Raw genomic sequence first — 25,562 nt, 5'->3', positions numbered from 1 at the left:
AAGCCTCCTGCCAACAGCCAAGGGATAACGCCATCTTGGAAGAAGATTCTCCAGCCCTATCAAGTCTTCAGATGAATAAGCCAATATTTTGAGTGTACCCTCATGAGACACTCTAAGACAGAAACACCAAGCTAAGCCACAGCAATTGTGAAATGAGAAATATTTATGGTGGTTTTAAGCTACTAAATTCTGGGATACTTAGTTTTATAGCAATAGATAACTAATACAACTGTGCTTGTCATGTTTGGCTGTCAATTATTATTATCACTACCACAACCCTGCTATTATTATTCACCACCACATCAGGGCTTTGTTATAGAAAACAAATTCTATCCTTTGAACTGTTTCTTGCCCCTGTTGAATTAAGCTGGTGGTCAAGGGGTAAAGTGCAAGAAGAGTTTTTGAAATGACTAGAATCATTTCGGCAAACATCATGTATTACTTTGTGAGGGCTGCTATAAGAAAATATCACAGACCAGGGCACCTGGGTGGCTCAGATGGTTAAGTGTCTGCCTTCAGGTCAGGTCATGATCCTGGGGTCCTGGGATAAAGTACTGCATCAGGCTCCCTGCTCAGTGGGGAACCTGCTTCTCCCTGCCTCTCTCTCTCTCTGTCTCTCATGAATAAATAAATAAAATCTTAAAACAAAAAGAAATATCACATACTGGACCAGTCAAACAATAGAAAATTATTTTTGCACAGTCCTGGAGGCGAGAAGTCTAAGATCAAGGTGTCAGCAGATTCGGTTTCTACTGAGATCCCTGTCCTTGGCTTACACATGGCTGCCTTCTTGCTGTGTCCTCTTGTGGTCTTTCCTCTGAGGGGGATCTGTCCTCTAATCTCTTCCTCTCATAAAGATCTATATGGATCATATGATATCATTTTACTTTAATTTCCTCTTGAAAGGCCCTGTCTTCATATAAAGTTGCACTTGGAGGGACTAGGGATTGGGACTCCAACATAAAAACTTTGAGGGGACACAATTCAGTCCATTACATATTCTACATAGAATATTAAAAAACTCAACAATGTCATTTATATTATAGACTGACCTAATTTTTCACCAAAGTGACTAATCATTTTATCATGAAAAACCAAATTCTCCTAAGAAGCCTGAAGTGTTGGGCAACTAGCTTGGTTAACAGAGTTCAGCTGCTTCTAAGACTTGATTTCCCTCATCCTCAGAGAATGAAATCAATGGTGAATTATGAAGTATATTCTATATCTACCTAATCTCCATGCAGCATTGAATAAGGAAAAAATACTTTCTAGTGCTGAATGCAGCTGAAGAGTGAACTGGAAACTTATCTTCCAGTGGAGATCACAGCCATCCAAGCTGAACACTCAGTGTTTGAGCTTCAGAGAGATACTATGCTCATTGACTTCCTATTTGAAAGAGCACTTAATATATGATCACTGGAGGGGGCATATTGAACCTGAATAGCAAAACCTGATGGAACCTCCATATACTTGTACCTGGAGTCTCCTTCTTCATCAGAGGTAGAAATAATACTCGGATTCTGAACATCAATTACAGTGCATAGATTTGTTTTGTTTGTTTTTTTTCCTCCCAATAGCATTTCTGTAAAACCAGGGTGTCCTGCAATTCAACTCAATTCTGACGCTACCTGCCTGGAGGTAGAATCTGGTCTCACAGGTTAAGGGCCTGGCCTCCCAAGACTGCACCTTCAGATGCCAGTCTCAAGTTCAGGTTGTCACCTGTGTTTCTGACTGACTGGTTATAAATCAAGGGTTCTCACAACCCTTGGTTTTGGGAATCCTCTTTGGTTTTGATTCATTTGCTAGAGGTCCAGAGAACTCAGGAAGCCAGTTTACTCACTAAATTGCAGGTTTATTATAAAAGGATATAACTACGCAACAGCCAGATGGAAGAAATGTATATGGTGAGGCGTGGAGGAAGGACATGGACCTTCCAAGCCCTGAAGGAGTACACCAGTCCACAAATCTCCACATGTTCATCAACCTGGAAGCACTCAGAGTTCCATCATTTTGGGTTTTTACACAGGCTTCAATACAGAAGTTTAACTGATTAAATCACTGGCTATTGGTGATTGAACTCAATCTGGATACAGCCCTTACCTCCCCAGAGGTCAGGGATGAGGTTGAAAAATCTCACCCCTCTAACCACAAGGTTGGCTTCACAAGCAAACAAACAGCCCCCATCTTCGGGGGCTTTCCAAGTTATATCATTAACGTAACAAAAGACACCTTTATTGCTTTCACCACTTGGTTAATACCAAAGGTTTCCAGAGCTCCTTGCCAGAAAGAGGAGCAAGGATTTATATTTCTTATTGTAAATCACAACCTCAAAGATACTCAAGAGTAATGATCTTAGAATTAAATGAGGTTGTGCTCAGTAAGTGGTAGCTCTTACTCTACATTAAAAGTTCTGAAATAGGGGGGCACCTGGGTGGCTCAGTGGTTAAAGCCTCTGCCTTCAGCTCGGGTCATGATCTCAGGGTCCTGGGATTGGGCCCCCTGTCGGGCTCTCTGCTCAGCGGGGGCCTGCTTCCTCCTCTCTCTGCCTGCCTCTCTGCCTACTTGTGATTTCTGTCTCTCAAATAAAATCTTAAAAAAAAAAAGTTCTGAAATAGGGGAGATAGTATCTCAGACTCTCTTTTAATCCCCTGAGCCCTGCTATGTGCAGGTTGTGTTTCCTACTGTGGAGCATGGGCTCCTTGCTCAGTGAGCTTGAAGGTTTGTTAAGCAATAGCAGTTATATGTCAATCAGATTTCATCTCTGTCCTGTTCCATTTTCATCTTTTAAAAGGATTGTGCAGAAGCATTTCTCTGTCGCTCAGCTAAAGTGTTCGCCAGACTGAGCTAGGAGGAGGAAGAAGCAAGTGGAGCATATGCTTTTTCACCTAGGAGTAAAGTGAAGAAAATAAGGTTCCATCTCATCAAAGCAAGATAGGATATTGTTAACCTTGAAATAAAACTGTCAGTTATTCCGCAGCAACATCTTCCTAGGAACATCACCAAAGGCAAGGGAAGCAAGGGCAAAAATGAACTTTTGGGATTTTATCAAGATCAAAAGCTTTTGCACAGCAAAGGAAACAGTTAACAAAACCAAAAGACAACTGACAGAATGGGAGAAGATATTTGCAAATGACATATCAGATAAAGGGCTAGTGTCCAAAATCTATAAAGAACTTAGCAAACTCAACACCCAAAGAACAAATAATCCAATCAAGAAATGGGCAGAGGACATGAACAGACATTTCTGCAAAGAAGACATCCAGATGGCCAACAGACACATGAAAAAGTGCTCCATATGACTCGGCATCAGGGAAATACAAATCAAAACCACCATGAGATATCACCTCACACCAGTCAGAATGGCTAAAATTAACAAGTCAGGAAATGACAGATGCTGGCGAGGATGCGGAGAAAGGGGAACCCTCCTACACTGTTGGTGGGAATGCAAGCTGGTGCAACCACTCTGGAAAACAGCATGGAGGTTCCTCAAAATGTTGAAAATAGAACTACCCTATGACCCAGCAATTGCACTGCTGGGTATTTACCCTAAAGATACAAACGTAGTGATCCGAAGGGGCACGTGCACCCGAATGTTTATAGCAGCAATGTCTACAATAGCCAAACTATGGAAAGAACCTAGATGTGCATCAACAGACGAATGGATAAAGAAGATGTGGTATATATACACAATGGAATACTATGCAGCCATCAAAAGAAATGAAATCTTGCCATTTGCGACGACGTGGATGGAACTAGAGGGTATCATGCTTAGCGAAATAAGTCAATCGGAGAAAGACAACTATCATATGATCTCCCTGATATGAGGGAGAGGAGATGCAACATGGGGGGTTGAGGGGGTAGGAGAAGAGTAAATGAAACAAGATGGGATTGGGAGGGAGAGAAACCATAAGTGACTCTTAATCTCACAAAACAAACTGAGGGTTGATGGGGGGAGGGGGGCTGGGAGAGGGGGTGGGGTTATGGATATTGGGGAGGGTATGTGCTATGGTGAGTGTTGTGAAGTGTGTAAACCTGGCGATTCGCAGACCTGTACCCCTGGGGATAAAAATATATGTTTATAAAGCTGTAAAAAAAAAAAGAAAAAGAAAAAAGAAAGGATGAATACCCAAGTTTTGTAGCAACATGGACGGGACTGGAAGAGATTATGCTGAGTGAAATAAGTCAAGCAGAGAGAGTCAATTATCATATGGTTTCACTTATTTGTGGAGCATAACAAATAGCATGGAGGACAATGGGAGATGGAGAGGAGAAGGGAGTTGAGGGAAATTGGAAGGGGAGGTGAACCATGAGAGACTATGGACTCTGAAAAATGATCTGAGAATTTTGAAGGGGTGGGGTGTGGGAGGTTGGGGGCACCAGGTGGTGGGTATTGTAGAGGGCATGGATTGCATGGAGCACTGGGTGTGGTGCAAAAATAATGAATACCGTTATGCTGAAAAAATAAAAAAATTAAAAAAAACTGTCAGTTATTTGGGGGATGAGGGAATGGGGAAAATAGGGAAAGTGGAGTGGGAAGTACAGGACTCTAGTTACGCAAGGAATAAGTCTCAGAGATGAAAGGTATAACACAGGGAATATAGTCAATGGTATTGTGATAATGGTGTATTATATCTTGAGCAGTGAGTTATACAGATGGACACCACATTCAGTAGGCCAATTTGAGGAGTCTTTATTAAAAAGCCGGTGGCTGTGAGGGGGCTCATGCACACCAAAATACCACAGCCCCTAATGAGTGCAGGGATAGACTTAAAAAGGCATAAACCACATCCTGTTGCCAGTTTCTAAAAATCACCAAGCGCAGTACAGAAGCAAAAATGCTGGATTAAGCAGATATTTATGGTAGGGGTACATTTCCTGAAATTGTTATGTCTGAGGTGTTCTGTGGTATTTTTGTTAAGGTTGCAATAATGGGTATAGTAACATGTCTGTGTTCTGAAATGCCCACTTTTTATAAAAAATGGTGTGACTTAATACTAAGTCTGTTTCCTAGGTGTCTCAGGTGTATGGAGCCAGATAGTTACACTTGTGATGAGTTTTTGAATCCCTATGTTCTACACATGAAACTAATGTAACACTGTACATCAACTATACTTCAATAAAAAGAAAGTATAGGGCGCCTGGGTGGCTCAGTGGGTTAAGCCGCTGCTCAGGTCATGATCTCAGGGTCCTGGGATCGAGTCCCGCGTTGGGCTCTCTGCTCGGCGGGGAGCCTGCTTCCCTCTCTCTCTCTGCCTGCCTCTCTGTCTACTTGTGATCTCTGTCTGTCAAAAAAATAAATAAAATCTTAAAAAAAAATAAAAAGAAAGTATAACAAGTTAAAAAGAAGGAAAGGAAAACATCAGTTATTTAACCAGTGAAATGGGCTTATTTAGGAATAGCAGAGAATTGCAATTCACAACAAAGAAGTTGGGGCAAAACCATAGGCAAGACTGTAAAACAAAGCAGAGGACTGCTCTTTTACAGAGGAGAGGTGGGCTTGGGGCTATTATTATAGCCCCAAGGATTATTATAAACAAAAAGTCCATCAGAATAAACTAGGACTTAAAAGTATAGTGACTTTTCTTTTTTTTCCTTTTGATTTTAACATTTTTATTATATTATGTTAATCACCATATAGTATCCCATTAGTTTTTGATGTAGTATCCCGTGATTCATTGTTTATGTATAACACCCAGTGCTCACCGCCATATGTGCCCTCTTAATACCCATCACCTGAGTTGGAACTGTCAATGGTTGGCTGGGCTATTGCCAAGGAGGGAGGAGAGCATCTTCCTTCATCCTGCTATGGTAGTAAAACATCCTCTTCTTCCTGTTGGGAACAGAAGGTAGGTCTCTTGTTGTTGGGTCTGCACAGGACTCTAAGGAGTGGTAGGCAAGAGAGGTTTCACTCTCTCTCTCTTTCTTTTTAATTATATTCAATTAGCCAATATATAGTAAACATTATTAGTTTTTGATGTAGTGTTCAGCGATTCATTAGTTGCATTTAACACCCAGTGCTTATCACCACAGATGCCCTCCTTAATACCCATCACCCAGTTACCCCATCTTCTATAACCCTCAGTTTGTTTTCCAGATTCCAAAGTCTCCCATGGTTTGTCTCTCGTTCTGATTTTTTCCCACTCAGTTTTCCCTCCCTTCCCCTGTGGTCCTCTGCACTATTAATTTTCCAAATACTGAATAACCTGTGGACTAAAATAAGGACTAGAATAAAGCAGATGCTCACCAGGGCCATGAGTGAGTGAGGCCTGCAGAGATCTGACACACCCTATGATCCACCAGGCACTTGTGCATTCCATATGAAACTCAGTCTGGCATGCAGAGTCCACACAGTGCTGATAGTCTACATTTCCACAGTCTGCAGTTGAGCATGACACAGATGCAGGGACCTGTGTCTGTGCTCTTTCTCAAGACTGGAAGATTTATTGAAGAAAACACTGAAGAAAAGTCCTGTGGATAGTGGCTTTGTGCTCCAGCCCTCTGAGGTCCTGTCTCATCATATGATATTAAATTATGCTTGTCCAAATGCTGGGTCACCTCTCCCTGGTCCTTCCACTCTTTCTAAATTAATCTTGACAACTCTAAGGTGTCTGGACCATCAGCCTCCCTCCTGTGAGAACCCCATGTCTGTCTCCTCTCAATGCTGAAGTTCTCTCTCCGGAGCAGCAAATGAATCTCAACTAGAATTCAGCTCAGCCTGAGGGGCCTCCATTGCTCTGTTGATTTGTCTTTTTAAGTTTCGTGGCCCAAGATCACCAGGAAGATACAAGATTGGTTAGGTGCTGAAAATATGCTTCTTACAATGATTTCATGTCAGTGGCAGAGTCTGGGCTATTTCTCTCTCTTTCTGGTTGTACAGCCACACCCCTGCCCTTAACAGTAGTAGTAGCAGTAATCTGGATTTGTAGTACTGATCCAGGGGACTCCTGGATGGTTCTGTCAGTTGAGAGTTCAACTCTTGATATCAGCTCAGGTCTTGATCCCAGAGTCTTGACTTCAAGTCCTGTGTTGGGCTCTACATTGGGTGGAGCCTACCCTTAAAAAAGAAAAAAAAAAAAAAAAAAAACTACTATTGATCTGTATTTTGGGTCAAGTCAGCAATTAGAAAGCCACACTTTCTAATGACCCAGAGACTCCTATCTTCCCCAACACGGACTTCATCTGTGTGGACCCTCTACCACCAGCAGTCACTACCTCCCTAAGCCCTTTATATGGCCTTCCTTACTGAAGAGCACTCTCCCCAACCAATCCCAGCTTTTAAAAACCTCATTGTCTTGATACCATGTCTCTTGGAATATTTTGATGGCAAAGTCTAAATTCTGAGTAAAGCATCTTGCCAGATTTCTCCCTCAGATGAGGTCTCCAGGCCAGATAGAGTCCTGACTGTATGACAGCCTGCTTTAAAAAGCAAGATTCAGGGGCGCCTGGGTGGCTCAGTGGGGTAAGCCTCTGCCTTCAGCTCAGGTCATGATCTCAGGGTCTTGGGATCTGAGCCTTGCACTGGGCTCTCTGCTCAGCAGGGAGCCTGCTTCCCCCACCCCTGCCTGCCTCTCTGCCTACTTGTGGTTTCTGTCAAATGAATAAAATCTTAAAAAAAAAATAAAAAGCAAGATGCATTGTTGACTTCTGCTCTTCTATAATTCTATAATCATCACTCTCCTGCATGAGGCCATTAATAACCAGGGCACACCAATGCATGATTTTCATATTAGTCCATAGGTAAATCTCACCATGTCATTATAGAGTATTGTCTCTATTTTGTGACCTAGGAGCCCAACACCAAATTAACGTGATGCTTTTTTTTTTTTTTTTTTTTTTTAATCTTCCTCCCAGAGAACCTGTCCTTTTTGTAAACTTTTCCTCAAATCCTAGAACTGCTGGTTTCCCATTCTGGAAATTAGTCCCTGTAACTTGGGCCTATGTGAGGGATGCTAGGGCAAGGTGCATGTCAGGAAAAAATGAGGTATTTTCCTGAACTCCCTTTTTGGTACATTCCATCAATTACACAGATTGTTTTCTGCAGAAAAGGCAAAATGTGTTTCCCAAACTGAAGAGCGCATTTCTGGTTCTTTGAGTGTAGGATAGGAAGCTGGAAGGCAGAAGAGGGTAACGGCTATAGGAAGAGATTGGAGAGCCAGTTGTGTGTGGCAAAAGAGGAAGGTGTGGATACCCAGCCAGTACAGTGTCCCATGTGCAGACACAGGTGTGCAGTTGCCCCTGCACACACATGACTAGCATTGAATGAGCAGCAGTGGAAGAGCAAGCAGGGCTGACTTGCTTAAGCTCAAGGAAATGTGCAGATGGAGCCGTGCCCTGGGCCTTGTGTGGTCTTCTCTCCAGGTATATCTCTGGGAGGCCATGCAGTGAGGGAGGCGAGGCAGCCTAGGGCCAGGATGCAGGGATGTGGGGACAGGGAGCTCTCTTGTTCATTGGACAGCCAGCTTCCCATGGACCATGGGGTCTGACCCCACAATGTGACATCATCTCTTCATTTGGATGATTGGTCTCACAGGGTGTCCCCTCCACACCCCAATTCCCAAGTCTGACATTTACCTGCTTCCAACCAAATGTTCCCCAAGACATAGTAAGGGTTTGCTTATTCATTCTTAGGACCCAAATCTACCGCATCTTCCTTGCTCAGAGTTGGCTTACTACCTTTGATAGGGAGGAAGGTAGATTTTCTGGAAAGTCAAACTCACATTGATGTGACCTAGTCCCTGCAAAAAGAGGTCATATTTTTAATTTGGGAAACAAATACTAAACCAATGTCATGTATCTATATGATTTTACCATTCCACTAAAAGAAATTTAGATATTTTTACTGACCACAACTAATAGAATTCGAGAGAGGACTGGACCTGGTGGGAAGATAGGATGGGCTGGTAAGGCCCAGTCCAGCTCATCTGCTGGGTGTACATCCCCTCTAGTACTGGGGACCTGAATTTTACACAGTAAAGCCCTACCTTGGTACAGCCAAAGGCCAGGGATGGAGACTTTGGATCCATTGGGGAGGAGCGCTCAAGTCCAGAGTCTTAGCAGAGTTAAAAAAGCATTTTTCCTGCAGTGGTGCTATTGACCCCCTAGTATGTTCCAGGTCCTGAGGATGCACTTTGTATGTGTTGACTGCATAAACAGCCATAGAAATTAAATGAGGAAGTAACAAGTTTGCCAGAGATAGGAGCCAAATGGAGGAATGATAAATGGTGCTGTGAATTCCTGGGGCCGAACCTCACCCAGCTTAGTGTCTGAGCATCATGGATGCTATGCCTTCTTGTTTAATCAGGAACTGCAGTTTCCTGAGGTTTAAACTGGAGATATGCTTCATGGAGCACAGAGGACACCACATGGTTGACACTGAGGTTCTCTTTATTTCTGACCATGTCTTTACAACCATGCAGGCAGGGGTAACTCCCACATCTATCGCCCAAACCCGAATCTCCCTCTAGAAATTCAGATTCATATTTCTAATGCTAGAAGATGCATCTCTCCAAAGATCCTATTAACTCCCAAGTCAACATCCCCCCCACCTGCTGAATCACCTTTCCTTTTCCTGCTCACATGGGGCAGATTTTCTGAAACTGTGGCTTCCGTGCTCCTTTAAGATACACTTACCCTGGGCTTCTGTGCCCAGAATAAAGCCTATGATATGTGTATATCCAGCTAGGCAGGCATATAACAGGGGCACAGAATGGGCTCTGGGTCATAGAAGGTCCTGTCACCACAGTGAGGACAGGGGTTGGCACTGAACCAGACCATGCCTGGCCGCCCAAACTCCTGCAGCATTTGCTTCAGCCTGGCGTGCAGCTGGGCAAGTCTGCCCAGGTGAAGGGTGCCACGGACGTCTTCGTAACTCTCCAAGGGGGCTGGATACAGCACATGACTCAGCTTGCTCAGCCCGATGGTGTGGCGCAGCAGGTTCTCTAGGACGGCCATGGAGATGGGGTTTCCACAGAAGCTGAAGGTTGTGAGCTGGGAGCAGCGGCCCAGAGCAGGCAGGATGACAGTGAACTGGGAGTCCATGATCCCACACTCATCTAAGTCCAGGTCCTGGAGGGTGGCGGAGGCTCTCTCTATCAGAACTTGGAGAGGTGCAGGACTCATATTGGTCAGGTTGACCCCACTGAGACCCAGGTCCTTAAGCTGACTGACGTTCAGGTGCTGGGACAGATGTGTCAAGTCAGATTCCGAAAGCAGGCAATTAGTTATTGACAGGGTCTCTAGGGGGGTCTTCAGGCAGCTGGGGAGAGACAAAGCAGTTAGTTCTGGGGCATGGAGGTAGTGGGCAGAGGGACATGGGGATGACTCAGGCCTCAAGGAAAGATAGGCCCATTACACCCAGACCCAGGGCTTTAACAGATGACGGTCAAGCCCCAGGACGCCACCTGGGGAAAAAAGGACTCCAGTCCATCCAAGTTTCAGGGGAGTCTCTTCTCCATTACTCATTTTCTGGGTGATTTGGTCAAGTAAAGGAAATCTCAAGTGCCCCCTGTGCTGTCAAATGCAGCATAGCATGTCCCTCAGAGGTGCTGTGAGTATCAACTAATCCAACAATGTGAGGCACTTGGAGGGAAGCCTGGCCCCATGTCTCCAGTAAGGAAAGGAATTGGTACTGGGAAACAGGACTAGAAATGCTTTCAACTCAGGCTTCCTTCTGGCTGCTTCTATGACCCCAGTCTTTGGTACCTGTTTCTGATGAGGCTAATGGGAGATGTGCACAAAGAGCTAAACTGGGCAAGGCCTGGCAACATGCCACCTGCAGGGCCTAACATAGATCACTGTATCATCCACGTACCAGCTATCACCTTCCGCAAGTCTTCACTCCTGCTCCCTTCCCCTCACCCCCCGCCCCCCAGAATCAGGCATTCCCACCCTATTGCCTTATGTGGAACCCAGAGCAACCCTTTACAGAGAGGGAATTAGAGGCAGGTTTGGAGTGATAGACTCAGGTTGACAAAGCTGCCAAGCGCAGAACTTATGATCTGAAACTTTACGTCAGATATGCCTTCCCTTCACCAACACTCTCAAGTTTAGTTATTTTTGATCATCATAATGTAGACATCATTTTCTCAGAAAGAATTCCCAAAGATGTCCTCACCTCCACAGAGCCCCCCTTATACAGATTCCTAACTAGGACCCCCTTTGGATAGTATTTATCCTAGCTCATACCTCCCACCTCTATCTGGGAGGTTATCTGACAACATGCATGGAGACAGAGCAGGGACAGTGTGTGGACCTTCTAAAAACTCATACTGCATCTGGCACTGTCGATGGCAGATGCCCATTATCATTTATTGAAATAAAGAAGGGGTTATGCTGGACTGCCAAGAAACTTCACAATCCCTCACCTGAGCACCTGGTCCAGACGGTCTTCCAGGAAGGAGATAGAGTCCAAATAGAGCTCCTCAAGGTGGTGCAGCCTGAGGAACTGAGCAGTGAATTGGTTGACACAGTGCTCCTCCTTCGCCGGGGTGGTGTGGGAAGACATGTGGATGTGCGAGAGGAGGAGCCTGCGCAAACTGCCCATCTGACCCAGAAGTGGAGCAAACTTCCCCAGTGTGGACAGTTTCCAGGTGCAATTCACTTCCAAATCCTGGATCGAGTCCAGCTGTACAATTTTCAGGATCTTCTTGATGTTCTGTATGGGCATTGCGAAAATCTTCAGCTTCTTACAGCACAGGTGCAGCAGACCCTTCCTCTGCTGGACTTTCTGGATGAGGTAGGCGAGGGACTCATCAGGGGTACCTTCCTTGAGGCAAAGGTCTATCAGCACCTCCACAGGAGCCAAGGGTGGCTTGGGCCCTGGCTTGCAACCATCCACTTTTAGCTTCTTCTTCATGGGCTGGGCCACCTCTGGCTCCAACAGGGAATACATACTGGCCCTCGTCCCAGACCACACGGTCCAGAAGTCCTGATGAGCATTCTTCCGTAAATCTAGCACCTGCAGTTTCCACCTCCTGCACGGAAGATAGGAGACAGACCGAGATGCTTTCAAATCAATGGGGAATAAGACTTGAGTCTCAGGATTGAGGCAAGGCCCAGATGCCTGACCTGCACTTTTATTCCATACCCTTGGATGTCAGTGGCTCCTTGGGCTACTGGGATCCTTCCTTCTTGGTCCCCACTTGCAGTACCTCTAAGTGCCACCAGGAGAAGATGGACAACTTGTTCCTTTGGTCACCTCTGCATCTCAATCAGCCTTTCATTTCTATAGCCTGTTCCTAGAGTGACCCCAGAGATAGCCCCAAGGCTTCTCTGAGCTTCCTCACAAAAGCCTCTGGCCCACCCTGTGGCTTTGCACTTTCCCATGAACCCATCTCTATCTTGCTTGGGACCCCAGGGCCCTCCCAGGCTATGGGATCACCCTCACCTGGGGCGAACCTCCTGGGCAAGCAGGACGTCAAGGCCATCGAGTGCAGCTTGGAAGGTCTCCTGGTGGGGCTGCTGCTCCTTCATCAAGGCCCCCAAAGGGAGGCAGGTAAAAGGCCAGGCCTGCACCATCACCTTCAGGATCTCGCTGTACCTCCCAGCAAAGGCCGCCGTGAACAGTGGTGGGAAGAGCTCCATAGGCAGCACTTCCAGAGCGGCAATGGCTGAGGCCTGGTCCCTCAGCAGGCTCTGACCTGCCAGGTCCAGAAGTCTGGGTGGGGCTGGCATGCTCATCCTGATGAATCTGCTCCGAAAAGAATCCTGGCGAAATATTCAGGGAACAAGGCTGAGTGCTAGCAACCCCATTATCCCTCCATCCTTGAGAGAAACCAACTCAAGGCCAAAGTCACTCTCTGGCAATAGTTGGGAGTCCTCCATTTACCCCAATTCTGTTCTTGGCTAGGTGGCCACAAAGCCACAGCTTTGCCCCTGCTGGCTCTAGATGTTCATCTTTCCAGGCCTTGATGGGGGAGCAAGATCACCACAGGTCCCATACCATATCCAGCTACTGCAACATTAATTCTAGTCCCACTGTAGAGTTAGTACTGAGGAACCTGAAAAAACGACCCCTCCCTTTTAGGGAAAAGTTGCTGATTATCCCAAGTACTGCACATATACAGAAATAAGAAACTATCACGTGGCCCAAAATGAGGCCCTTCTCAGCTCTAATAAATAACCCAGACATGAAAGATTAAGGAACATGTGGACAGGAGTACCATAAATTTTCAACTGTAAAAGTAGCATAATAGTACTCTACAGCATATGGAAGTTGGGGATGAAAAAAATATATACTATTTCAAGACAATTTATTATATGTCTCTCCTACAAATATGAGAATTACTAAGAGAATACAGAGCTCACATTCAGAACAAAGCCTCCACTTTTAAATTATTCCATAAAATATTTTTTTCTCCTGTGGGATATATTTAAGCTTTTAGTTTCTATTTTTCTAAAAAAGCTTAACTTGTAAAACCACAAACAATGAACTATATGAACTATAATTACTGAACAAAAACTAAATACTTAAAATGTCATAAAAAATTCCACTAATCAGAGGTCTTTCATTTCCCCCCAATCTCTCTGGTTAAGAAACATCATAAATGTCTATAAAATGGCCTACACCAAAGCAGAAATCAAATTTCTGAGATTAAGGCAAAACTGCATTTTGAGGCAAAAGCAAAGCCTGCTCATTCATACTATGTGGCTGAGGGCAGTACGATGGCAGCATCCCAAGCTTAGGGCTCCTGCTTCACCAGAAATGTATATGGTGCAGGGAGGAATCTGCTCAGACTTCAGGGTCTCACCACTGGCTCCTCAGAAGCTATATTATCCTTTCTGGCTACACCTTCCTTTTTCAGATCCTAGCTTAAATTTTCAACTGAAAGCACGATGTTATTATCACTGGATCCCCATCTAGTTAATCCAGATTGAGTTTACCTTCTCCATACAACTGACTTGAAGAATATGCCCATTCATGAGAGAAAAAGAAAATAAAACCAACCTGGAGGTATACTTGGGGGAGTTTTGGCCACATCAGTATAATTCAAATGTTCAAGTTAAGACAGCTTTATGCAGATAGTGGTGTAACCCAAAAGAAAAAGAAATAAAATAAATAAAATTCCAAAATATCAAGTAGTCACTTACACTTTGTTACCGAAAACCTGCAAAACATGTGTGCATTCATAGAAGAACAGATGTACAATTAAGGGGTGGCTGGTCTTCCAGATTTTGAGGATCAAGACTTCCCTGAAGGAAGTCAGGTCAAAATTACGAGAAGTTGGCCAGGAAAAGGGAGGGGCAAGGCTGTTTGTAATGGGACCATGGGAAATAACCAAGACTAGGAAAAATACATTTAATTTTGTTTGAGGATCTCAGACTTTTATGGCTACTTTAAACCCAAGAGCAGGGAGGCTATCCACTCTTCTTCCTAGAAGATTTCCTCCCAGAAGGCTGAGATCAGCTCAGCAAAATGGATGGAGAAGATTCAACATAGGAATCTGGGCTACAGAGAGGTCAGAACCTACTGGCAACCAAACCCACAACTCGACTAGTCAAATTCTAACAGCCACTGAGGGGTTAGAGTCATGAGCTCTTTGGGCTCTTAAAGGCAGGGAGAGAAATAAGCATGAGCTAAATGCATGTCTCCTTGTCATCAGATGCTGCCACCAGAGGACTTCCTCTTTAGGCTCAAGTGTCCTCTTCCACATCCTGACCCTTCAAAGGCAGAGCCAGTCTGGGCATTTCCCAGGGGCTTTGGCCCCAAATGTGATCTCCAAAGGCCCCTTCTGAAGTATATATTGACAACTGTCATTTCCTCATTCCTAGGAAACAACTAATATAATACAGCTTCAAAAAGTCCCTTCTGGTCCCATCCCTATCCAGCTGGATGTCCCTAATCCAGCTTTTTTATTATTCCCATTCTTCTGAGACAGTGCCACTAGGAACAGGAATAAAACTTTTCCTTCTCTCTGTATTAAGCTCAGTACCCAAATACCAACACTTTTTCCTCACAGAATTTGAAGCTATATTTGACATTAAGTATCTGCCAATTTAGGGATGATTCCCATGCTGGGCTGGATCACATTGATGGTTCTGACATTTTAGAACACAGAGAACCTCTCCACACAAAGAATTCTCCAGGCTATTCTTTAACCCTTGCATTATGATGCCCAAACAATTCTTCTATACCACTGGTGAGGAGATTGGGATTCATTCTCTGAAGGATGCTATCCACTAGTATCATCATAGAGACTGTTTTCTCCAATTTCTGTCACCCATATCAGCAGGCTTTGTGTCAAATAAGGTTAAACTAGAATGTGCTCTATGGGCATTTTAGCCCGCAGACAATCACCATTATCAATCAGCTGCAAGAGACTGAGATTAGTAACGAGATAATCGTAAATGTCCCTGATGACTAAGCAGTAACTGAGCACAGAAACGGTGCTCTGGAACTTTTCATCCAAACTTCTCATCCTTTGCAGGAAATTTAAAGTTCACTGTTAATTTTATTTTAGCCCAGTGAATCGGGACCCCACTCCCCGGAGGGAGTAATTGATAGACACCTTCAGGCAAGGGGTTTGTCCTGGTGAAGATCTGCCTCACCAAGTGGATGGACAATCTCATTGTTAGAGGACACCTGACTGACAGACTTCAACTGGACTCAGCGAAACAGGACAACTGCCTAAGTCCAGCTTGGGAACGGTCTGTGGGAACCCAGGGTCTAGGAGATCCAAGGAGGCAGAAGTGACCACTGTCTTCAGATCTAAAAATGTTTAGTATGAGCCAAACATCCTTCCCTTGTGAGGTAAGTCCTACTTCCTCCGTCCACCTCCATGCAGAGCCTTTGGATCAGGGGACACGCTGTGGGGTTGGAAGCAGGAGCACTGGGAACACATCTATATGAAGGGCTGTCCTTCCCGCACAAGATCAGGACTGGCTCAGGACAACTCTCACAGCCAAGGTCTGAATTTGAAGAATGTTTCATTGCATCCTGGTCACCTTTCTCATGGTCTTCATTTGCTACCTAGGCCAGAGCATCCCCTGAGCTCGTTAGAGTGGGTGTCCTGAACCACCTTTTTCATTCACAGAATTCCAACTGGGATCGCAGAGCATCATCTACCTTACTGGGGCCTTTAGAATGTTTCTATACATCTGCCCTGTGCCACCTGGGCAGCACTCTGTGTCCCTGGAATGTCAGCCCACCTCTCTTGGAGCCTGGGGTGTGGCCATGCTGGGAATACCTTCCCATTGTATCAACCAAAATCAAGGAATTTTTCCCCAGTTCTACTGAGCATGATAATCAGAGAACATGACAAGCCACAAGGTGCAGAAAGAAATAAGCCATCTGTTTTCTAGATCTAAGGGGCTCCAGGAATGCTGGAAGAAGACCCTTCCTGAGTCCAGAGAAAAGACCTCAACTCTGCTGGTCTGGAGGGTCAGCAGGCTAATGAGAAGCTAGGAGCCCAGTCCTAATGCAGCAGCCCACCTCAGGCTCCCTTGAGGCAAGCCCTTGGACAGACAAGATTTCATGTGGTATCCAATTCATCTCTGAAATTTCCCTCTGGTGTCACATCTCTCCTTACCCTGAAATATTTTGCTCTCTGTGCCTTTTTAAAAACTGAAGGTCTCTCTTGGACCCCCTGCGCCTTCCTGTATTCAACAAGATATGGTTTCACTTCAGATCCAGTAACATCTAGACCTAAACAAGAGATTGTCCCTCTTTCCTCCCCACCAGGAGGACCTTCCCGATCTCCTGATCACTCTAGCTCTAGCCAGTTATTCCTGGGGAAGTGCTTCTGGAGGCATGATGGGGGAAGGGGAAGCTGAGGACTCACTCTAATCTGGGAAGCAGAAGGAGGAACTGAACTGGGTATGGCCCAGAACATCCAATGTGGGGCCCAGCATGAAGGAGGAGGAAATGTCAGCACAGCAGGAGGCCCAGTCCTCTGGCACCCACAGAGCTGTGTCCCTTAAAGGGTGGAGACTTGTGTCTGAGACCACCCAGGGGCACTGGAGCCCTGAGTGAGGTGCCAGTAGCTATGTGTGTGTATGTGTCCCTTTAGCTCAAGGACACAGAATCAGTCCAATGGAGAGTCTGGGGAGGAGAGAAAGTGGCAAGCACTAATCCTGGAGGCAAAGGTGACAGAGAAATTCAAAGAGGAGAGGGCTCGAGCCTCAGCATTCAGCTCTTGGGATTTGCTCTTCAGCCTCCTTACCTTCACAGCCTCATCAGACTGAGAACTGTGCTTCTGAAAACAGAAAGAGAGAAAGGGGTCTGGTACTATGTCCCTGTCATCCAAAGGGTCCTCAAACCTTTCTCTAAGCCATAAGAAGGCCATGGTGGCTCTGAGCAAAACCAGATACAACAGGTTATCAGGCACTTTCCACTGGGGTTTGTTCCACTAGAGTGAGAGCAATGATCCTCGGGGTTCCAGGAACACAGACCTTACACTTGGTGGGAAAAATCCCCTATGCGCTAAGATGAGGGCTGACAGGAGGCACTGGGGCAGGGTGGACATGTTCACAGGAATGTCTCCAGACCAGCTAACCCTTCCTCCCCATATCCAGATACACTTTCTATTCTTAATCCTTGATTTACTCAAAAACATTTACTGAATGCCACAGACAATGCATTCTATTGAGCAAACAAATGAAAAAGCAGCAAGCTGAAAAACAAATCAATCAGAGGTTGACTGCTTTGCACGGTAGTGCTGGGCCATAAAAATGACAGTGCAAGATGAAACTACATAAAGCCTTCTTAAGAATCCACAAAGTTCTGTCTCTCGACCTACTTGTGATCTCTCTCTGTCAAATAAATAAAATCTTAAAAAATAAAAAGAATCCACAGTTATGGTTTTTCAGTGGCCATTCAAAAACTGTTTTTGCCAACCATTAAGAATTCTCTTTCTATTCATTATAAATATGTTAAGAAACTAATAAAATAGCAAAACTACTATTAGTATGTTGATTTTAAACACTGAAAATTAAACTACTTCTCTGCAAAAAAATGCATCAAGAGTAATTTTAACATTGCTTATGGTTCTTCTTATATAACTTTTGGTACAGAGTGAGCACCTTTCCTATGCCCTGGAGAACTGTCACGCTGCTTTCTAAGTTTGGATAGACTTCCAATTTATTCCTTCATGCTTCCAATGTCATGACATATTTTTGAGAGAGTTCCTTTAGTGTGAAGACTTCTGCCAGAATCACTTCCTCTGAGAAATCTTCATCCTTTTGTCACAGTCATACTCTCCCTTCACACTTCTCTGGGAACTGGAGAATGTGAGTTTGAAGCTGGATTTAGAATCACAATGATGAATAAAAAGAGTTGGAAGTTATCAAAGTAGTTCATTTCTCTAGCCTCTAGTTTCTCTCTTAAAACATGAAATATCACTAACAGGGGGCTAAGACTGATTCTTCCTTTCCATATACATCAGCTGAGACTCAAGAGGGTGATACTTGCACCCATGTCACAGAGAAGGCCATGGGAGGGGGCAGAGGAATAAGGCCCCTGGCTGCTGGTCCAGGGCTTTATAGGCTGTCACTTATGCCAGCCTAATGGGAATGTGCCTAGAGAAACCACCTGAAAATGGGAACATTCCACCCTCTATGTGTGTCAGCAATGGACAAGGTCAGAGAACATGTCTCTACTCAGACATCACCCACCACAGTCCAGGGAGTCAGCAGGTCTTTACTCTGCTGAGAGCCATGGGCCCTGCCAGGCATCCAGAAGGATAGGTTGGGGAGGGGTGCAATATTCCCAGGAAGAAATCAGAAAGGCCTGAGGCCTTGAAGCACCTCAGCTTACCAGCTCTGTCTCCCCAGTAAAGCAGGCTCAGGACAATTCCTGGGAGGACACATCTCCCTACCCTGCATATCCCTGGCTATATCAAGTAAGAAAATTTGCGGCTGGAGTGTCACTCACAGGATGTGAGGCACACAGATGCACATGTGGGCCTCCCCTCATGTGGGACAATGGATAAGAAGGGAGGCCAGAGAAGCAGAGGGGCCACAGGAGGCAGAGCTCTGGGGCATCTCTACCATGGCCTGGTCATGCTCTGATCATCCTCTTTGCTCTCTGCACAGGTGAGGGGCACTACGGAGGGGAACTTCAGGCAGCCCAGAGTTGATCCTTTCCTCCCTTTGCCCCAAACTCCTCTGAAGTCATGGCTTTCATGTTGACCTCTCCTCTTTGTCCTCTTCCTCTTAAGGTCCAGGGCCCAGTCTGTTCTGACACAGACACTCTCAGATTCTGTGGCTATGGGACAGAAGGTCATCATTTCCTGCTCTGGAGGCAGCAGTAATTCTGGAGTTTATAACTAGGTGTTCTGGTGTCACGAACACTCATGTGCTGCCTGACATTCCCAATGCACGAGGTTGCCCGGGGCCTCCATCCATTCTCCACCTCCATGTCAGGCCACATGGCCTCCCTGACTGCTTTGGGCTTTAGATGGAGGACTAGCTGGGCACTATTATTGTTCTCTTTTAAGAAGAAGGAGTTTTCTTTCAAGGGACCTCTTACCCTCAGGGGTCCAAGTCCACATGGAAGTGACCAAAACTCTGCTCCTGCTTGACACCAAACAGGAGTTAAGTGTCTGGTGTCTGTAGCCAGTCTAACTCCTTCACTCCAAGCAGAGGTTCTAAACATAACTATGGCTTTGAGAATGGGGTCCCCAACACACTAGAGCTAGCTCCTTCTTATAAGAAAGCAACAGGACCGGGGCACCTGGGTGGCTCAATCGGTTAAGCATCTACCTTTGGCATTAGGTCGTGATCTCAGGGTCCTGGGTTTGATTTCCCCATAGGACTCCCTGCTCAGTAGGGAGTCTGCTTCTCCTTATTCCCCTTGTGTGCATGCTCTCTCTCTCTCAAATAAAATCTTAAAAAAACAAAACAAAAAACAAAACAGCAGGACAAATGCTCCACTGGGGAAATGACTGGGAAGTATACAGGTTACTCCTGCATCTTCCCTCTTGAGCATCCTCAGGACGCAGATTCCATCCAGCTCCTCGATGACAAGAAGAAAGGGAACAAAAGGGTTTCTTAACACATCTGAGAGACAGTTCGGTCACCAGCTTACCTTAAGATGTCTTCTGTCCACTCTGGTCCAGCTCAGACTGGCCTCTGGTCCTCCAGTACTTGGTTTCCCTGGTCTCCTATCCTCTCAGTCACCTCCGTCTACCCAAGTCTGAGAGCAAGAACCAAAATGCTCCAGAAACAAAGAGGCTGTGTGTTAACATGTATATTTAGCAAGCCACGGGCTCCTATGAAAATCTCTGCGAATACTGCTGAGGAAATGGAAAACCGGAGACGTGACCCTGCCCGTTCAGTGGGCATCTCCTCTAATCTCCAAATCTGACCAACAATTTCCCATGGGCTGAACGAGAGAACAACTGGAATGACAGACCCTGTGCTCTGTCAAAAGCAACCCCTCCCTCGAGGACATGGCCCACGTTCCATCCCTTCTGCCCCCCCCCATACCCCGGCATCTCCTTAGGGACCAGATTCCTAGAGCAGCCACCCCATTTTAACTGCACACCCGTCCAACTGGTGAGAGCAAACAATGAACGCAGACGTCCGAGTTCGATGAATTGTTACGTCTGCAACTCATACGCGCGGTCAGTCCTAAGGAGCAGGTAGCCGAGGCTGCCCAGAGCCAGAAGCAGCACGTTGTTTTCACTCCGACCTCTGTTGTGAAAACTCACTTTTCAGATGGAAAAAAGAAGTGGGAGTTGGGGGGAGGGCAGTTTACCAGCGATTAGTCCAAGGTCACTCCACAAGAAAGAGGAGGATCCAAGGTTTGAACTTACGTTTTCTCCAGACCGCGCACCCGCCACGTGGTCTCCCCTTCACGGAGCCTGGAGGGAAAGGAAGGCCGCTAGCTCCCCAAGCCGCCCTACCCTCGCCCGCCGGAAACAGCCTTATCTGACCAATCCTGGTTTCTCTTTTCTTGAGGGCGAAATCTCACGAGATCCTAGGATCACGAGCGGGGTTGCCCGGGGAGTCCAGGAGGGGTTTGTTTTCGTAGGCTGCGCGGGGACTTGGAGGTGGGGAGCGGTGGTGCTTGTTGCCTACGCCCACCTGACTGTGCCAGGTGCCAGAATTGGGGGGGGGGCATGAGAGTGGGGGTCGGGGACAGGGAGGATAAGGATGGGGTTAGATGAGGGTATGGAGGGTGGGATGGGGTAAGGGAGGTGGGGAATGGGGGATGGGGGTCAAGGAAATGAGGGAGGGATTGGGGGGTCTGTAACTCCCACCTTCTAACCCCTCCCCCGGGCCTATGCTTATGGACCTATTTCTCTCTGTGGGGTTTGGGGTGCTGGACCCTGAGCGAGGCTCCTCGCCCAACACTAAAAAAGACGTCCTTGCCCTTGAACTGTCTAATGCTCTGTGCTACCTGGACTTTACCATTTAAGTACCCTCTGGGGGAGAGGAGACCCCTGTCAGGATTTGATTAGATTGTCCTCTTTCCAGAGCGTGCTTTCTTCACTTGCCTCCTTGGATTTGGTTTTACAGAGCTTTTTCAGAAGCCAGACTCCTGCGATTGCTCTACTCCCCTCCCCAATCCTCAATAACTTCAGCTTTCACCAGTCCTAAAGGCAGGGCTTCCCCTCTTTCACCAACAAATACCTTTTGACAAAGTCAGGACTAGACCGAAGGCTGAACATATGAGTGGGCCGTCGTGAGGAGGGACCAGGTCCAGGATGTTGAGGAGAGATGGAAAGCCACCCCCCCCCCCCCCCCCTCCTCCTGAGGCCTGGTGTTTTGGTTCTTCAGAGGTGTGCCCTCACCCTTGGGATTTTGTGTTCCCGGTCACCAGGGGGCAGCACTGGGGAAACTGGAAGGCGGAATGTTTGCAAGGCTTGTGTCAGGTTTGGGCACCTGCTTCCTGCCGGTATGTTTGTAGGAAGAAAAGTAAGGCCTCTGGAGAGATGGCAAGTCCCAGATGGATGAGGAGTCTTTCTTGGTGAAGAGAAGAGAGAGGGGTTAAGAACAACGCGGAGGTCGACTGTACTTCAATTAAAAAAAAAAAAAAAGTGCAAGGAGGCAGCCCCATGCCTCTTTCAACCTGGCCTGAGGATCTATATTCTGTCTCATCAGACTCTGAGACTGTGTTTTTCTGGAGGGGGAGGTGGGTACTGAGTCTGGCACTGTGTCCTTGCCATGCAAGTGGTCCTAAATCTGATACCATGGGCCACAGGAATGTCGTGGTGGCTGAGAGCAACAGGGCAGTAAAGGCTGCGTAATTTTCCTGGATCTACCCTGCCATTCCCCCAGATATCCCCATGCCTGGGAGCTATGTAAGCTACACAGACAAATTAATGTATGAATACATATGTACATACAAATGAGGCTACTGCCTTGAACCCCAGTCGATCTATGATCTTCACCTAGAACAGAGCTGACTAAAAAACTCAATTTTTTCAGCTTGAATCTGGAGACACTCAGCTTCTCCTTCCCTCTGATCTTCTGGATTCATTCAACAAACATTTGTCCTTGAGTGGTGCCGATGCAAGCCTCAAGCAGATATACTCAGTCTCTGGCTCATAAGGTTTGGAGCAAAAACTAAAAAAAATAAACAAAAGCCCCAAACAAGAAGATATTGTTTCAAGTGGCAAGTTGTAACTAACTCTTTGAAGAAAACAAGGGGGCTGATATGGAAAGTTACAAAGGCTGGCAAGCTCCTCCTGGTTGCTCAGGATCCTTGTCTGAGGCCTGAGCAGGAAGCAACCTTAGGAGCTTAAGAGGATCCTGGACATAGGGTTCTGAGCATAGAGAAGGACTGTGCAAATCCTGATAAAGTGTTTGGCCAACTTGAGAATAGAGACTGGCTCAGAGGGGTAGGTGATGACAACAGCAGAGGGGGGGCACGAAAATGTGATCCCTTTGAAGATTGCCCATGCTTATTTTCATAATCTGATTGCTGTCTTCAGACTGACTGCAATTGGTACACTAAAAGGATGATGTCTGTAAAACTTGAAAGCAAAATGCAGGTCACATGATTGATTATATAATGCAATTCTATTCATATGAAATTAAACATGAATATACCGTTCATTCATTCATTCATTCATTGCCTCAACTAATCCTTACAAATGTTTACTGTATTCCGGGGAGGGAATGAAAATTAATGGGCTCTACCTTCTGGGATATATGTAGTAAGTAGGCCAAGATGTCCAGAAGAGGGTCATTAGAATAACATTGGTTATGTTAAAACACTTTATTTATTTGAACAACTTCTATCATAATTTTTTCCTTGACCAGTGTGAAAGTAGAACTATTTTTTTTTTTTAGAAACAAACAAACAAAAAAAGTCAACCTGCACTGAATTATAATCATAAAGGAGACTTTTAAAACCTTCCATGAGGGAAGAAAGGGAGGGGAATGTGTTTAAAGGAGGCTGTTCTGCTATGTGTCTGGAGCTGAGAGAGCCTGGATCTAGGCTGACCCGTGGTAAATGAGACAGAGGAAAATATTTTCTTCTGGGATCACCTAAAGTAAACCTGAAGAGGAAAGAACCTGGACTCTCCACCTAATTATGCTGGGGATAAAAGTCATAGAGCACCAATTAATGGAAACATTGGCTTTTTGGTTTTATAACCAGATTCATGCAAGGATGCTGTGAACTTTAATGCTTTCTTAGTTTTGTTCAGATGAAGACACTGAGGCTAGAATGGACAAGCCACTGGTCCAAGACAGAGTTGAATGAACAAGGAAGGAATTTGGTGCTGTGAAATTGTGGTGTGAGGCTCCTTGCCCCCAGTGCGGGACTTCTCTAGGTTGTGCTCTCTTGACACCCAGTGCATGATTAGCTTCTGATTTAATAAGACATCCCTGAAATAGCCTCTTGGACTCTCAATCTGCTGCAAGATTAAGCTGATTAGGAAGATCTTGAGAATTCCAGATGGCTGGTGTGCATTCCCTAGGCTGTGTGTCCTGATTTGGGGAAACCATCACTTTTGAAAATTCTTTTGGGGTAGCTATGAATGAGTTTAGAGAGAAGGGTTTGAACCTTCAGAATGTGGGCAGTATCTTTTGACCCCAGACTCGGGTTTCTGTCAGAGACTGGGCTTGCACAGGGCAGGAGAACTCTCCTCCAGAGTGGGGAAAGACTAGTTATGTGGGGAGAGGAACTCACTAGAAGGCCAAGTGCTCACTAACAACTGACAACAGTACTTTTGCATCTCCAGGTCACACAGATCCAGCCTTAAAGTAACTTTTGGAGAAGAGGACTTGGGGGTCCCCTCCACCTTTCCTGTCTGCATGATTCCCTGGGTGCTAAGTTTCAAGACTAAGGGCAAAGGGAGAATTAAGAATCATCGGAACTCAGGAGCAAATTTGCATGGAGACCCCTCTTGCATCTCGAAACATGCACAGGGATAAGAGAGTCTTGAGTGTCCTGTCCAAGTATTGGGGTCTCAGGAGGCAGATCTCTGGGTTGTCTTCACCATGGCCTTGGCTTCACTTCCCTCCCCCTCCTCACTTACAGCACAGGTGACCCCAAGAAAGAGGTCACGTGGATGTGTGGACTGACACTTCTGTCCCTTTTCCCAGGTTCACCTGGGCCACCGTCTTTCCATTTCTCCTTCCTCTCTCTGGGTCCTGGGCCCAGTCTGCCCTGACCCAGCCTCCCATGTCTGGGACTTTGAGACAAATCATTGCATCTCTTGCAGTGGAAACAGCCCACACTGGAACTTATAACCCTGTCTTCTGGCACCAATGATGTCTGGAGCAGCCCCCACACTCCAGATAGATGCTGTGAGCTCTCTGCCTTCTGGGCTTCCAGTTCTATTCCAGGCTCCAGGGTTGGGAACACAGCCTCCTTGACCATCTCTGGACTACAGTCCAAGAGCGAGGCTGATTTTCACTGATTGTTGGAGGACAGCCAGAGCATTTATCTGCAGGGCTCCAAGCCCATTGGGAACTAAGATTAAAACCTGCATTAAATACTCAGCATTTCAGAGCTTCACACCAACCAGACAGCCAGGCTATTCTTTCTGTTGTCCTTTCTGTTCATCACCTCAGGGGCATAGGTGCTTCGGGAAAGAGACCCATACAACTCCTTTTGCTCTTTATGATGATGTGGGAAAGGGAAACAGTCTCCCAGGGGACACATAGTTTGCAAAAATGAAAATAAAAGCTCCCTTCTTCCTCTGTGGCCTTGGGATGCAGACTCTGTTACCTTCTTCAGTGGCAACATCGGGGGAAGAACAAGGGCTTCTCATTGGGCTGAAACAGTTCAGAGGCCACATCACCTGAAGACATCTCTCTGTACCTCAATGTGGATTCGGGCACTCTGGCACCCAGCGACACAGGTCTCCATCTTACCTGTCTCTACGTGGGTTGGACCAAAGTGACACAGACAGTTCAGGTATTATTACCCAGTTTTCTATTGCTGCATAAGAAATTACCACAAATCTAGTGGCTTGAAACAACACCCATTTACTGCTCCACTTTCCCTGAATCCTTACCTGGGTCCTCTACTCAGGGTCTCCCCGACCTGACATCAATCAAAGTATGGTGGCTGCATTCTACTCCAACAGCTCAACTGAGGATCTGTTTCCAAGTTAGTTGGCAGAATTCATTGTCTTGCTGGTGTATAGTTGAAGCTCTGGACT

General features: G+C 45.9%; 1 protein-coding gene and 1 long non-coding RNA gene across 6 annotated transcripts; one reads left to right on the top strand and one right to left on the bottom strand.

Moving 5' to 3' along the window:
* Positions 1-1,777: 1,777 nt before the first annotated feature.
* LOC125082628 (uncharacterized) lies at positions 1,778-19,161 on the top strand. Its single transcript, XR_007122025.1, has 4 exons — positions 1,778-1,787; positions 7,920-7,924; positions 14,078-14,079; positions 19,030-19,161. It is a non-coding gene; the product is annotated as an uncharacterized LOC125082628 (long non-coding RNA).
* LOC125082611 (melanoma antigen preferentially expressed in tumors-like) lies at positions 9,367-20,882 on the bottom strand. Of its 5 annotated transcripts, none has more exons than XM_047698407.1 (6): positions 20,754-20,882; positions 20,024-20,131; positions 13,946-14,009; positions 12,386-12,705; positions 11,364-11,972; positions 9,367-10,255 (listed from the first exon to the last, which is right to left on the bottom strand). In XM_047698407.1, exons 3-6 carry the CDS (start codon positions 13,976-13,978, stop codon positions 9,679-9,681), a joined length of 1,539 nt encoding a protein of 512 aa, XP_047554363.1. In that variant the 5' UTR covers positions 13,979-14,009; positions 20,024-20,131; positions 20,754-20,882; the 3' UTR covers positions 9,367-9,678. The 5 variants fall into 5 exon arrangements, with proteins under 5 accessions (XP_047554363.1, XP_047554365.1, XP_047554368.1 ...); XM_047698409.1 differs by lacking the exon at positions 20,754-20,882 and adding an exon at positions 20,696-20,713; XM_047698412.1 differs by lacking the exon at positions 13,946-14,009.
* Positions 20,883-25,562: the final 4,680 nt, after the last annotated feature.

This window comes from Lutra lutra, chromosome 12, assembly GCF_902655055.1.
Source record: "Lutra lutra chromosome 12, mLutLut1.2, whole genome shotgun sequence".
NCBI lineage: Eukaryota > Metazoa > Chordata > Mammalia > Carnivora > Mustelidae > Lutra > Lutra lutra.
Note: the sequence above shows the minus strand (reverse complement) of the source record. Positions and strands in the feature narration are given on the sequence as shown.